The sequence below is a fragment of the Coloeus monedula genome (assembly GCF_965178545.1).
Source record: "Coloeus monedula genome assembly, chromosome: 29".
Classification (NCBI taxonomy): domain Eukaryota; kingdom Metazoa; phylum Chordata; class Aves; order Passeriformes; family Corvidae; genus Coloeus; species Coloeus monedula.
In genome coordinates this window covers 3,471,716-3,485,404 of record NC_138809.1, presented here as the reverse complement: position 1 = coordinate 3,485,404, position 13,689 = coordinate 3,471,716, and the positions used below count along the sequence as shown (strand labels likewise).

General features: G+C 62.1%; 1 protein-coding gene across 1 annotated transcript in view; it reads right to left on the bottom strand.

Moving 5' to 3' along the window:
- VANGL2 (VANGL planar cell polarity protein 2) overlaps positions 1 to 5,089 on the bottom strand; it is a gene marked incomplete at both ends in the record, with an annotated part of 5,780 nt that extends 691 nt beyond the window's left edge. The window contains 6 exons of the mRNA XM_082298844.1: positions 414 to 645; positions 1,395 to 1,530; positions 1,679 to 1,815; positions 2,664 to 3,271; positions 4,801 to 4,921; positions 5,019 to 5,089. Of these exons, the coding sequence (XP_082154970.1) occupies positions 414 to 645; positions 1,395 to 1,530; positions 1,679 to 1,815; positions 2,664 to 3,271; positions 4,801 to 4,921; positions 5,019 to 5,089 (1,305 nt within the window). The remainder of the gene's footprint in view (positions 1 to 413; positions 646 to 1,394; positions 1,531 to 1,678; positions 1,816 to 2,663; positions 3,272 to 4,800; positions 4,922 to 5,018) is intronic.
- Between the last annotated feature and the right edge of the window lie 8,600 nt (positions 5,090 to 13,689).

The following is a 13,689-nucleotide window of genomic DNA, read 5'->3' as shown; positions in this document are numbered from 1 at the left end:
CACCTGCTCCAACATCCAGGGATTCCTCGGACACCTCCAGGGATGGCCACTCCAAGCCTCCCTGGGCAGCCCCTCCCAAGGCCTGGCCGCCCTTTCCAGGAGGGATTTTCCCAAATATCCACCCTGAGCCTCCCCTGGCACAGCTCGAGGCCGTTCCCTCTTGTCCTGGCCCTGTTCCCTGCGATCAGATCCCAAATCCCCCCTGGAAGAGCCCCAAATTCCCCCTGGATCCCCCTTTTCTCTGGGATGAGCCCCCCCAGCTCCCTCAGGACTCTCCATTCCCTTCTCCTGCTGCTCCAGCCCCGTCCCCATTTCCCTGGGAGAAGAACCCAACCCCACCTCGCTCCAACGATGGGACGATCCCAAATGGAAAAATCCCGCCCAAATCCTCCCGTTTGGACAACCCCGCCCACCTTGGGGGTCATGTCGTGGGTGATGCAGAACTCCAGGTGCTGCAGGATGCTCTCCATGGTGTGGTAGGGCTGCTGCTTGGTGGTCCTCAGGTACTTCTGCATGGCCCGGGCCATGGAGGCGAAGATGGCCTGGGCCGCCTCGCGCGGGTCCATGATCTCCCGCGGGTTCTTCTGGTCCTCCTCCTGCAGCCGCTTGATGTGGGTGAAGGCCTCTTCCACCGCCACCACCAGCCTGCCAGGAGAGCCATGGATTTGGGATGGAAAAGCCCTTGGATTTGGGATGGAAAAGCCCTTGGATTTGGGATGGAAAAGCCCTTGGATTTGGGATGGAAAACCCCTTGGATTTGGCATGGGTTTGGGATGGAAAACCCCCTGGATTTGGGATTGAAAACCCCCTGGATTTGGCATGGGAAACCCCTTGGATCTGGGACAGAAAACCCCTTGGATTTGGGATGGAAAACCCCCTGGATTTGGGTTGAAAAACCCCCTGGATTTGGGATGGAAAACCCCCTGGATTTGGCACAGAAAACCCCTTGGATTGGGGATGAAAAACCCATTTGATCTGGGATGGAAAACCCCTTGGAATTGGGACAGAAAACCCCTTGGATTTGGCACAGAAAACCCCTTGGATTTGGCACAGAAAACCCCTTGGATTTGGGACAGAAAACCCCTTGGATTTGGGATGGAAAACCCCCTGGATTTGGGATGGAAAACCCCCTGGATTTGGGATGGAAAACCCCATGGATTTGGGACAGAAAACCCCTTGGATCTGGGATGGAAACCCCCTTGGATCTGGCGGGATCACTCAAATGGATGAGACAACCCCACCTTCCCCCCAAACCAACTTGGTGGAAGATCCATCCGAACAACCGCCCTTGGGACCAGCTGGAGCTGACCACGGGAGCTCCCCATCCTCATGGAAAACCTGCCATGAGCTCGCGGCGGCATTCCCAACGCGAGGAACCCCTGGATTTTCTGTACCTGGCGCGGCGTTTCCGCACCCGGCGCTCGTGCTCGGCCTCCTCGTAGTAGAACTCGTTGTGGCTGTTGTCGCGCCGCCGCGCCGCCGCCGCGATCACCGCCCGCGACTGCCCCGTGGAATTGTTCGTGGAATTCTCTATGGGGGGGGGATTTCGGAGCAGGGATGAGGTGGGAGAAAGCACCCGGAGCTCCCCCCAAAAAATTCCGGACGGGAACGCGAGGACGGGGATGGAAAAGCGGCAGGAGAACGAGAGGAGAAGCCAAGGGAAAAGGGGGAATCTCACCCTCGCCGAGGGAATAGACCTTAAAGCCGGACATTTTCTTGGACAGGACGGATTTTGGAAGGTTGAGGAGGGCGGGGTTGTAGACCGGGAAGTCGTGGTAGTAATTCTCCAGGATCCACACGGCCGCTCGCTGGATGCTGCGGGGAAAAGCCGGGAATGTGGGGCTTGGGGAGAGCCGGGAATGTGCGAGGGGGACACACACGGAGCGACAGGAGGGGCAGGGAGGGAGCGGCGGGAATGGAATTCCCAGAGCAGCTGTGGGTGCCCCATCCCTGGGAGTGTCCAAGGCCAGGTTGGAGGCACCTGGGGTGGTGGGACGTGTCCCTGCCCATGGATTAGGGATCTTTAAGGTCCTTCCAACCCAAACCATTCCGTGATTCCATCAATTCCCAGCTTGGAGATGATCTCCAGGATCATCGAGGCCAAGCTGTTCCTGATTCCCTCTGGTGACCCAGAGGAACCTCCAGGGATCCCTCAGACACCTCCAGGGATCCCTCAGACACCTCCAGGGATCCCTCAGACACCTCCAGGGATGGCCACTCCAAGCCTCCCTGGGCAGCCCCTCCCAAGGCCTGGTCGCCCCTTCCAGAAGGGATTTTCCCAAATATCCACCCTGAGCCTCCCCTGGCACAGCTCGAGGCCGTTCCCTCTTGTCCTGGCCCTGTTCCCTGCGATCAGATCCCAAATTCCCCCTGGAAGAGCCCCAAATTCCCTCTGGATCCCCCTTTTCTCTGGGATGAGCCCCCCCAGCTCCCTCAGGACTCTCCATTCCCTTCTCCTGCTGCTCCAGCCCCGTCCCCATTTCCCTGGGAGAAAACACCAACCCCACCTCACTCCAACCCCTCGTCCTCCTGACGGGACGATCCCAAATGGAAAAAAAAAAAACCCCAATCTCCTTCCAAGCTGACCCTCACCACCTTTTCCATGAAAAAATTCCCATTCCCACCACGGGAACGTCCACCCAGGCCACCAGAGCCGTCCCTACCTGAGGTGACCGACGTTGTAGAAGTGGCTGGCGCCGTCGGCCGAGCGCACGGCCTTGAGCGTGAACTGGGGCTGGAGCTGCCGCAGCTCCAGCAGCACCACGGCCAAGTAGTGGACGAAGAGCAGAGCGTCCACCAAGGACACGGCGAACTGCACCACGCCCCGGTAGTTGCGATCCCGCGAATCCAAGATCCGCACTCCGTAAAAAAGCCAGTAGGACACGACCAGCAGGAAAACCAGGACCATGAGCAAGGCCCGGAAGACGAAGACGCGCGGGAAGAAGGCTTTGGGGCGGCGGAAGAACAAGGCCCAGCTGCCCAGCAGGAGGATGAGGAGTTTGAAGGCCACCGAGATGAAGAGCCCCTCGCAGGGGGTCCCGCAGGGCTCCAGCTCCTCCCGCCACAGCAGCTGCGGGAGGAGGAGGAAGGCCAAGGGCGTGAGGAAGGCCAGGAGGGCCAGGGCCACGGCCAGGGCCACGCCCAGGTGGCGGGAGCAGTCCAGGTGGGCGCTGTCCTCCATGTCCTTGGTGATGCGCGTGAGGTCATCGTGGGAGATGCTGTGCTCCGACGTCCCCGTCACCACCGTGGTGGTCTCGCCCCAGTTGTCGTCCTGGGGAGGGGGCAGGCGACATTCCCAGGGCTGGTTCCGGGTCCCAGGTGGTTCCTCCCCCCCCACCACTGCCCAGGAGTCATTCCAAGGGGAGCAGGGGACATCCCGAGGGGTGGCTCCGTGTCCCACCTCACCTCCAGGACCTCCCAGCCCTGCCACCTCCAAGGCTGGAGTGTCCCCATGGTCACCCTGAGGAGGGGACAGGGGACCTTCCAAGGGCTGCTTCCCGCACCCCTTCAATCCCAGAGGAGCATTCCCAGACCCCCATCCCACCTCCAGAACCTCCAACCCAGGAGTCGCCACCCTCGGGAGGTGACAGGGGACGTTCCAAGGCCTGGTCCCCCAATTCCTTCATTCCCTGCTCCACACCCCCATCCCACCTCCAAGCCGGGAGCGCTTCCCGGCGCCATCAGCCCCGCTCGGGATGGCGGAACCTCAGCCCGGAGCCGGGACGGGAAGCAGCGATTCCGCCGGGATTTTTCCTTCTGGGAAAGCTCCGGCTCCGGCAGGAGCAGCTTTGGGATCGGGAAGCTCTCAGGTTTCCCAGCAAACCCCCCTGGCTGGCGGGGCCAGAAGGAACATGCCCGGCACACCCCCGCGCTGCCCGCGCCGGGAAGGCTGGGAATGGCTGGGAATTGTCGGGAATTGTCGGGAATTGTCGGGAATTGTCAGGAATTGCTCCGGACAGGCCCTTCCCTGCTCCAGAACCCCCTCTCCCAGCCAGAGGGGTGCTGAAAAACCCCATTCCCGGCTGGATTCCTTCCCACACCCCTGTCCTTGTGTCTTTCCCTCATCCTGGCTCTCGGCACTTGGACATTCCTGGATTTTGGGTTGGGTTTTTTTTTCTCGTGTCTGAATTTTCCCCACAAATTACCGCAGGAAAACCAGGGAATTCTCCCCTGTGAGGTCATTCCATGGATTCCCCATCCTTGGAAGTGCCCAGTTCCGGGCTGGACGGAGCTTGGAGCAGCCTGGGACAGTGGGAGGTGTCCCAGCCCATGGGATGATCCTTCCAAGCAACTCCACGATTCCATGAATTTCATCCCAAAGGGCAAACCGGAGCCTGGGGCTTTCCAGAGGGACGGGAAGGGCGGGTTTGGGAGCCCCATTCCCAGGAGAAGCTGGAGAGGGAACATGAAAAGCGCCGGAGCCGCCGCCGGCGTGGGCGGATTGGGAGAGGATGAAAGGCCGGGATCAGGCTCCGCGGAGTCCGGAGGAATTCCAGAACCCGGGAACGGGGGGCACCGTGGACCCCCGGGGCGGGGCAGCCTCCTCTGCTCCATCCCATGGGAATTGGGGCGAATCCTCGGCGATTGGATCCATCGGGATCGGATCCAGGGGCGTTTTCCAGCCCCGGCTCTTCCCGAGGCGCCGCCAGAGCCGCGTCCCCTTTCATTTTCTCATTTTCCTGGGACCGGCCCGACCGGCTCGACCGCTCCGCCGGGAAATTCCGCCGGGAAGCTCCCGGAGCCGCCGGGATCCCACCCTCGGGATTCCAACCCCGCTCCTTCCCCCCTTTTCCCACTCACCCTCTCGTCCCCCCGCGTGGATTCGTTGTCCAGCAAAGGCTCTCCCGGCGCTTGGATGGTCACGGATTTGTCCCCGCGCGTCCCATCCCGGCTTTTGGAGCGGTGCCGCTCCCGCCGATCCCTGGAAAAACGGGGGAAAAAAGGGGAAGCGGGATGGGAACCCCCACCGGGATGGGGACACCCTCGGAGCGGGGACAGGGGACACCCGGATCCCTCACCTGTGCTTGCGGGAGCTGCGGGAATGGCCGGATTTGTAGGAATATCCCGAATATTGCGACTCATTATCCATGGCGTCGGAACGCCGGGATTTGTGCCGCTCCAGGATGTGGGATTTGGGTTTTCCCGGGAGAGCGGCCAGGGCCTCCTTCAGGGGGGGCTTCTTCAGGCCCAGGGGCACCTTCAGGAAGTCGACCGTGACCTTGAGGGGCTCAATTTTGTCACCTTGGGGTGGCCTCGCTCAGGAGAAAAGGACGCGCCCACCTGCGGGGACACCGGGGAAGGTCACTGGTGCCGGCCCAGTATGGACCAGTATGGCCCAGTAAGGGGGGGAGGGGGGTCATCTCCTTGCCCAGTGCTGCTCCCGTCCCTGCATCCCGTTCCTTGGTGGGAAATGGGGCCGGGAAAGGGAATTTGGGGTCAGGAGGGAGAGGGAATTTGGGATAAGCAGGGAAAAGGAATTTGGGATCAGGAGGGAGAGGGAATTTGGGATAAACAGGGAGAGGGAATTTGGGGTCAGGAGGGAGAGGGAATTTGGGATAAGCAGGGAGAAGGAATTTGGGATAAGCAGGGACAGGGAATTTGGGATAAGCAGGGAGAGGGAATTTGGGATAAGCAGGGAGAGGGAATTTGGGGTCAGGAGGGAGAGGGAATTTGGGATAAGCAGGGAGAGGGAATTTGGGGTCAGGAGGGAGAGGGAATTTGGGATAAGCAGGGAGAGGGAATTTGGGGTCAGGAGGAAACGGGAATTTGGGATAAGCAGGGAGAGAGAATTTGGGGTCAGGAGGGAGAGGGAATTTGGGATAAGCAGGGAGAGGGAATTTGGGGTCAGGAGGGAGAGGGAATTTGGGATAAGCAGGGAGAAGGAATTTGGGGTCAGGAGGGAGAGGGAATTTGGGATAAGCAGGGAGAGGGAATTTGGGATAAGCAGGGAGAGGGAATTTGGGGTCAGGTCCCTCCCCCTCCTGGGCACATCCCAGGAGTCTCCTGGGGTCCCCTCCCAGCTTCCCCCGCTGATTTTGGGGACCCCGAAACTCCCTGAAGGGGATTTGGGGCTGTGTCCCCCTCCTTGGGAATCTGGGAATGCTGGATCCCGTTGGATGATCCGGCCAAATCCTGCTGCCTTTTCCCGAGGTTTTTTGGGGGAATCTGGACACCCCAAATCCCCCAATTTGGGAGGCCCTGGCTGCCTTTGGGAGCCATCTCAGCTTCCCAGGTTTCCATGGAAATCCCATTCCCACCAAATCAACCCCAAAAAAATCCTTCGGCCTCTTTTCCAAGGCCTCGGGAAAGAGGGAGAAGGGGTCAAGGAGGCGAAAAGGGGGAAGGGGGGTGGAATTCCTTTGTCTGGAATTCTGGATGTTCCCACACGGATCTCCATGGAAACCGAGGCCTTTCCCCCCTCCTGGCGTTGTCTGGGAGATGGGAATGGGGCCGGGATGTGGGAATGGGGCTGGGATGTGGGAATGGGGCTGGAGATGGGAATGGGGCTGGGAGATGGGAATGGGGCTGGGATGTGGGAATGGGGCTGGAGATGGGAATGGGGCTGGAGATGGGAATGGGGCTGGGATGTGGGAATGGGGCTGGAGATGGGAATAGGGCTGGGATGTGGGAATGGGGCTGGAAACGGGAATGGGACCAGGAGATGGGAATGGGGCTGGAAATGGGAATGGGGCTGGAGATGGGAATGGGGCCGGGAGATGGGAATGGGGCTGGGATGTGGGAATGGGGCCGGGAGATGGGAATGGGGCTGGGATGTGGGAATGGGGCTGGGATGTGGGAATGGGGCTGGAGATGGGAATGGGGCTGGGATGTGGGAATGGGGCTGGAAAAGGGAATGGGGCTGGGAGATGGGAATGGGGCTGGGAGATGGGAATGGGGCTGGGATGTGGGAATGGGGCTGGAAATGGGAATAGGGCTGGAGATGGGAATGGGGCTGGAAACGGGAATGGGGCTGGGATGTGGGAATGGGCCCAGTGTGTCCCAGTACCCCCAGTAAGGGGCAGTTACTGGGGGTCCCAGTATAGCCCACTAAGGGGCAGTCACTGGGGGTCCCAGTGTGTCCCAGTAACCCCAGTAAGGGGCAGTCACTGGGGGTCCCAGTGTATCCCAGTACCCCCAGTAAGGGGCAGTCACTGGGGGTCCCAGTATAGCCCAGTAAGGGGCAGTTACTGGGTCCCAGTAACCCCACTAAGGGGCAGTCACTGGGGGTCCCAGTGTGTCCCAGTACCCCCAGTAAGGGGCAGTCCCAGTGTGTCCCAGTACCCCCAGTAAGGAGCAGTCACTGGGGGTCCCAGTATATCCCAGTAACCCCAGTAAGGGGCAGTCACTGGGGGTCCCAGTGTGTCCCAGTACCCCCAGTAAGGGGCAGTCCCAGTGTGTCCCAGTACCCCCAGTAAGGAGCAGTCACTGGGGGTCCCAGTATATCCCAGTAACCCCAGTAAGGGGCAGTCACTGGGGGTCCCAGTGTGTCCCAGTACCCCCAGTAAGGGGCAGTCCCAGTGTGTCCCAGTACCCCCAGTAAGGAGCAGTCACTGGGGGTCCCAGTATATCCCAGTAACCCCAGTAAGGGGCAGTCACTGGGGGTCCCAGTATATCCCAGTACCCCCAGTAAGGGGCAGTTACTGGGGGTCCCAGTGTGTCCCAGTAACCCCACTAAGGGGCAGTCACTGGGGGTCCCAGTGTATCCCAGTACCCCCAGTAAGGGGCAGTCACTGGGGGTCCCAGTATATCCCAGTAACCCCAGTAAGGGGCAGTCCCAGTGTGTCCCAGTACCCCCAGTAAGGAGCAGTCACTGGGGGTCCCAGTATATCCCAGTAACCCCAGTAAGGGGCAGTCCCAGTGTGTCCCAGTACCCCCAGTAAGGAGCAGTCACTGGGGGTCCCAGTATATCCCAGTACCCCCAGTAAGGGGCAGTTACTGGGGGTCCCAGTGTGTCCCAGTAACCCCACTAAGGGGCAGTCACTGGGGGTCCCAGTGTATCCCAGTACCCCCAGTAAGGGGCAGTCACTGGGGGTCCCAGTATAGCCCAGTAAGGGGCAGTTACTGGGTCCCAGTACCCCCAATAAGGGGCAGTCACTGGGGGTCCCAGTGTGTCCCAGTAACCCCAGTAAGGGGCAGTCACTGGGGGTCCCAGTGTGTCCCAGTACCCCCAGTAAGGGGCAGTCACTGGGGGTCCCAGTGTGTTCCAGTACCCCCAGTAAGGGGCAGTCACTGGGGGTCCCAGTGTGTCCCAGTAACCCCAGTAAGGGGCAGTCACTGGGGGTCCCAGTACCCCCAGTAAGGAGCAGTTACTGGGGGTCCCAGTGTGTCCCAGTACCCCCAGTAAGGGGCAGTTACTGGGGGTCCCAGTGTGTCCCAGTAACCCCAGTAAGGGGCAGTCCCAGTGTGTCCCAGTATAGCCCAGTAAGGGGCAGTTACTGGGTCCCAGTACCCCCAGTAAGGGGCAGTCACTGGGGGTCCCAGTATATCCCAGTACCCCCAGTAAGGAGCAGTCACTGGGGGTCCCAGTATAGCCCAGTAAGGGGCAGTTACTGGGTCCCAGTACCCCCAATAAGGGGCAGTCACTGGGGGTCCCAGTGTGTCCCAGTACCCCCAGTAAGGGGCAGTCACTGGGGGTCCCAGTATATCCCAGTACCCCCACTAAGGGGCAGTTACTGGGGGTCCCAGTGTGTCCCAGTAAGAGCCGTGTACTGGGGCTCACTCACCGGGCGGCTCCGGCGGCGGCGGCGGCTCCGTCCCGGCTCTCACCGAGGCCTTTGGAGCATCCGGAGCCTCCGGAGGGGCCGGCATCGGAAAAGGGCCGGGCATGGGGGGCTCCTCACGGCACGGGGGGGCCGCCCTGGAGCTGGGAGAGCCAAAAAAGAGGGAATTCAGGAGCCCTTTCCGGGCTGGAATTCCCAAATCCCACCAATTCCCGAATCCCGCCAATTCCCAGATCCCGCCAATTCCCAAATCCCGCCAATTCCCAGATCCCGGCGCTTGGGGATTCCTTGGGAGCACCCGGGAAAAGCGCTGATGGATGTGGCTTGGACACCCCCACCGGGCATCCCAGAATTTTTTGGGAATCATTGTCCCGGATGAGCGGCTGGAATAAATTTGGGATTTTCCAGGAATGCTGGAGTTTTCTGGAAATCCTGGTGTCTCCAGTAAATTTGGGATTGTCCAGAAATCCTGGCGTTTTCCAGAAATCCTGGCGTTTTCCAGGAATCCCAGAGTCTCCAGATGAAGCAAATTTGGGGTTTTCCAGGAATCCCTGGGTTTTCCAGGAATCCCAGGGTCTCCCAACACCAACTCCTGGATTCAGCCGAGATAAATTTGGGATTTTCCAGAAATCCCTGCGTTTTCCAGATATCCCAGGGTCCCACAGCCCCGGAAAAGCCGGGAATGAATTCCTGATCTCCAGTGGGGAATTACCCCCATCCCAGCAGTTTTCCAAAGGGAATTTGGGAATTCCAGCGGGATCCAGGGGCTCCTCATCCTCTCGTTCCAGCAGGGAAAGAAGGGATTTTTCTTGGATGCAGAGTGGGCAGAGCCGGTTCCACAGCCCTGGAAAAGCCGGGAATGGATTCCCGGTCTCCGGGAGATGCCGGGAGCCAGAGCCGGATGCAAAAGAGGAGCAGGAAAATTCCCATTTTTTAATCCCGGAGTGATCAAAGCTCCCGAAAAATCCCCCCGGGGAAGGGGAGGCTTCGCTGTTCCCGACGTCTTCAAGTCCAGACTGGAATTTTTCCTGGGATGGGGCTGGAGCAGAGCTCGGGATCAAAGTCCTGGACCTCCAACAGGATCCAAGGTTTGGATTCGAATATTCCCCAAAACCCGAAAATAATTAAAAAGAAAATAAATCCAAGCGTTCCCAGATGGAAAAGCTTCTTCCCAATGGTTCCAGAGGGAGAATTCCAAGAGGAAAATCCACTCCTCATCCCTGCCCAGGTGGATCCGGGGTTGTGTCCCCACTTCCCGCGGCTTTCGGAGATTTGGGAATGAGTTTTCCTGGAAAAAAACCCCTCCTGGAGCAAAGGGAAGAGGGAAAATCCGGCGGATGAAGGACTCGGGATTCCCATCCCGGAGGAATTGGGAATCTGGGAGGGTTGGGAATGGGGTGGAAGCATCCCGAGGCTCCTTTTCCAGGGGAATCAAACTCCGGGATTCAGTCGGGAATCCGGGATGTGGTTCCAGACAGGGGTGAGAATCCCAGGATTATCCAGGGTGGAGAAGATCTCCGAGGTCACCGAGTCCAAGCTGGGATGGATCAACGTCGTTCCAGCCGGACCGAATTCCAAGAATTCCTTGGACACCTCCAGGGATGGGGATCCAGCCCTCCCTGAGTCCCTTCCACGTCCTGGATCCCGGAAAAGCGGTGCAGGGACGGGATCCATTTGGGATCGAGCAACGCTGGGATGTTTTCATCCACATCCAGGGATCCTGGAGGGCAGCAGGGCTGAAATTCCTTGGATTTGGGGTGGTGCTGACCGGGATTCGGAGCCGGGAACGGCCCCAGGTCCCTTCCCAGGCCTCTTCCCGAGCATCTCGGACAATAAATCCATAAAACCTCCTCCCGCCGCCGCAGCGCTTGGAAAACCCATCCCAAATCCCAAATTCAGCCGGATCCAGGACCTGGGGCTGCTCCCGACGCCCCCTCCGGCCCCATTGTCTGCCAGGAGCCGGGGAAAACAAGGAATCCCACTGGATCATTCCAGAGGCTGGAGACACCCCCAGCGCCTCTGGAATACGGAGGGGACACGGCGACCTCGACCCCAAACCTGCCACCCCCAGCTCCCCTCCGGCCGCCGCCTGTTAATTAATTGTTAATTGTTAATTAAATCCTCCGCGCTCATCCCGAGCTTCACAAAGCCCCTGGAAAATCCTCGGGAGAAGCTCCGGGATCCCATCAGAGCCCGGCTCGCTCCCAGCCCCATCCCAGAATCTTTGGGATGGAGCCAGAGGAGGAGATTTCGTTATTCCCAAATCCCCCTTTTTTCGTTGTTGTTGTTTTGTTGGGTTTTCATCGCAGCCAGGCCTGGAGGGGGGAAAAGGCTCCCGACGCCTCTTCCCAAAGGAAAAATAATCCCGGGAACTCCCTGGCGGCTCAGGGCGCTGCGCCAGGATGGCTCCGAGAGGAACCGGCTCGGGATCCGGCCGGGTCTGTCCCGGCAGCCGGGGGGCAGCGGGCACACCCCGGGATGGGGATGGGGGCACTGGGAACACCCCGGGATGGGGATGGGGGCAGCGGGAACACCCCGGGATGGGGATGGGGGCACTGGGAACACCCCGGGATGGGGATGGGGGCAGCGGGAACACCCCGGGATGGGGATGGGGGCACTGGGAACACCCCGGGATGGGGATGGGGGCACTGGGAACACCCCGGGATGGGGATGGGGACACTGGGAACACCCCGGGATGGGGATGGGGGCACACCGGGAACACCCCGGGATGGGGATGGGGGCAGCGGGAACACCCCGGGAAGGGGATGGGGACACCGGGAACACCCCGGGATGGGGATGGGGACACCGGGAACACCCCGGGAAGGGGATGGGGACACTGGGAACACCCCGGGATGGGGACACCGGGAACACCCCGGGATGGGGATGGGGACACACCGGGAACACCCCGGGATGGGGATGGGGGCACCGGGAACACCCCGGGAAGGGGATGGGGACACACCGGGAACACCCCGGGATGGGGATGGGGGCACCGGGAACACCCCGGGATGGGGACGGGGACACCGGAGAACAGCGGGGGACACCCCGGGGACACCCCGGGATAGTGATGGGGACACCGGGGACACCCCGGGGACACCCCGCAGGTGCCCTCGGGATGGCCACAAAGGGCTCCGAGGCCGCCGTGGCATCGCCGCCGCACCCGGGGGGGGGGGGGGGATTCAGGAGGTCCCGGGGGGGTCCCCGGGGGTCGCATCGCTCCCCGAGGAGGCTCCACCGGAGCCCCGCAACCCCGGGGACGAACCCCGGGGGTCCCCTCGCCCCCTCCCCACCCCCGGCCCCCCCCGCCCGACCCCCGGCTCCGGGCCCGGGCTCGGGGCTCTCGGAGCAGCCGCCGCCAGCCCAGGAAAATCCGCGGCTCCCGGGGCCCTTCCCGCAGGGAACGCGCCCAGCGCGGCCCCGGCTCGGCCCCGCTCCCCTTTCCCAGCTCCGGGGCGGCTCCGCATCCCGGGATCCCCTCGGGATCCCCCCGAAATCGCCCCGAATCCCCCCGCACTCACCATCGCCGCCGCACCTTTGTGCGCGTCCCCCCCGCACCGAAATCCCGGCGGCGGCGGCGGCGGCGGCGGAGGAGGAGGAGGAGAAGAGGAGGAGGAGGAGGAGGAGGAGGAGAGGAGGAGGAGGAGGAAGAGGAGGAGGAGGCGGAGGAAACCCCGATTCCCAGCGGGACCCCCCCTCCCCCGGCCCGGAGCCCCCCCGTTCCCGGCCGCTCCCGCCCATTGTCTGCGCTCCGCGCTGCCGGCGCCGCTCCGGGGCCATTGTCTGGGGCGGGGGGACCCCCGGCGACCCCCCCGGCACCCCGGGACCCCCCTCCCGACACCCCGGGACCCCCCCGGGCACCCCCGGGGGTCCCACCCTCCGCACCCACCCGGGGGTCCCACCCGCTTCCCGGGCCGGGGGGATTTGGGGTGAGGATGTGCTTGAAGGGGGGGGGGGGGGGGAGGGGGGCGGGTTTTGGGGCGGGGTCCCCGATTTTTGGGGAAGAATCCCCGTTTTTTGGGGAGGGGGCCGCGTTTTTTAGGGGAAGAATCCCCGTTTTTTGGGGAGGGGGCCGCCTTTTTAGGGGAAGAATCCCCGTTTTTTGGCGAAGAATCCCTGGTTTTTGGGGAGGGGGCCGCGTTTTTGGGGAAGAATCCCTGTGTTGTGGGGAGGGGGCCGCGTTTTTTAGGGGAAGAATCCCCGTTTTTTGGCGAAGAATCCCCGTTTTTGGGGAGAGGGCCGCGTTTTTTAGGGGAAGAATCCCCGTTTTTTGGCGAAGAATCCCCGTTTTTTGGCGAAGAATCCCCGTTTTTGGGGAGGGGGCCGCGTTTTCCGCAGGGGAGTGAGGGTTACGCCCCCCCCTCGTGTCCCCCCCGTTCGGAGCTTTGCTGTCCCCACGTCCCCCGCTGCACCTGAGGGTGGGGAGGGGCCCCCAAAAGTGTCCCCCAAGGGGTCTCAACCCCCAAAAGTGCCCCCCAAGGGGGTCTCAGCTCAAGGAGGGGGGCACAGCCCAGCTGCTCCCCCCTTTGTTTTGGGGTGGGGGGAAGGATTCTGAACCCCCTAAATCCCCCCCATCCCCTGCCCATAAAAACGGGGTGCGGGTCCCGGCTCTGGCCCCCCCGGCTGTGTTTGGGGTGTCCTGGGGAGGGTCCGGCCAAGCCCCCTTGGGGGTCGGGGCGTTGTGGGGTGGCCCAGGCCAGGTCCCCGTTATTGGGGGGGGGGGGGGGGGGGTGAAGAGAGGGGTCACCCCCGACCCTCTGCCCCAGCAGCTCCGGGGTGGGTGGGAGCGGTTGGAAGACCCCAGACCCCATCCCTGCGGATGTGGGGGGACACGGGACACTCCTGGGGACTCCCAGAGGGAGCCGGGGGGGGGGGGGGGGGTTGGGAGCGATTTTTGGGGGGGCTCAGGAGCAGCGGCACCCCCTGAGCCAGCAGGGCCCGTGGGACGCGGCTGTGCCGGGCCGCTCGCGGCGGT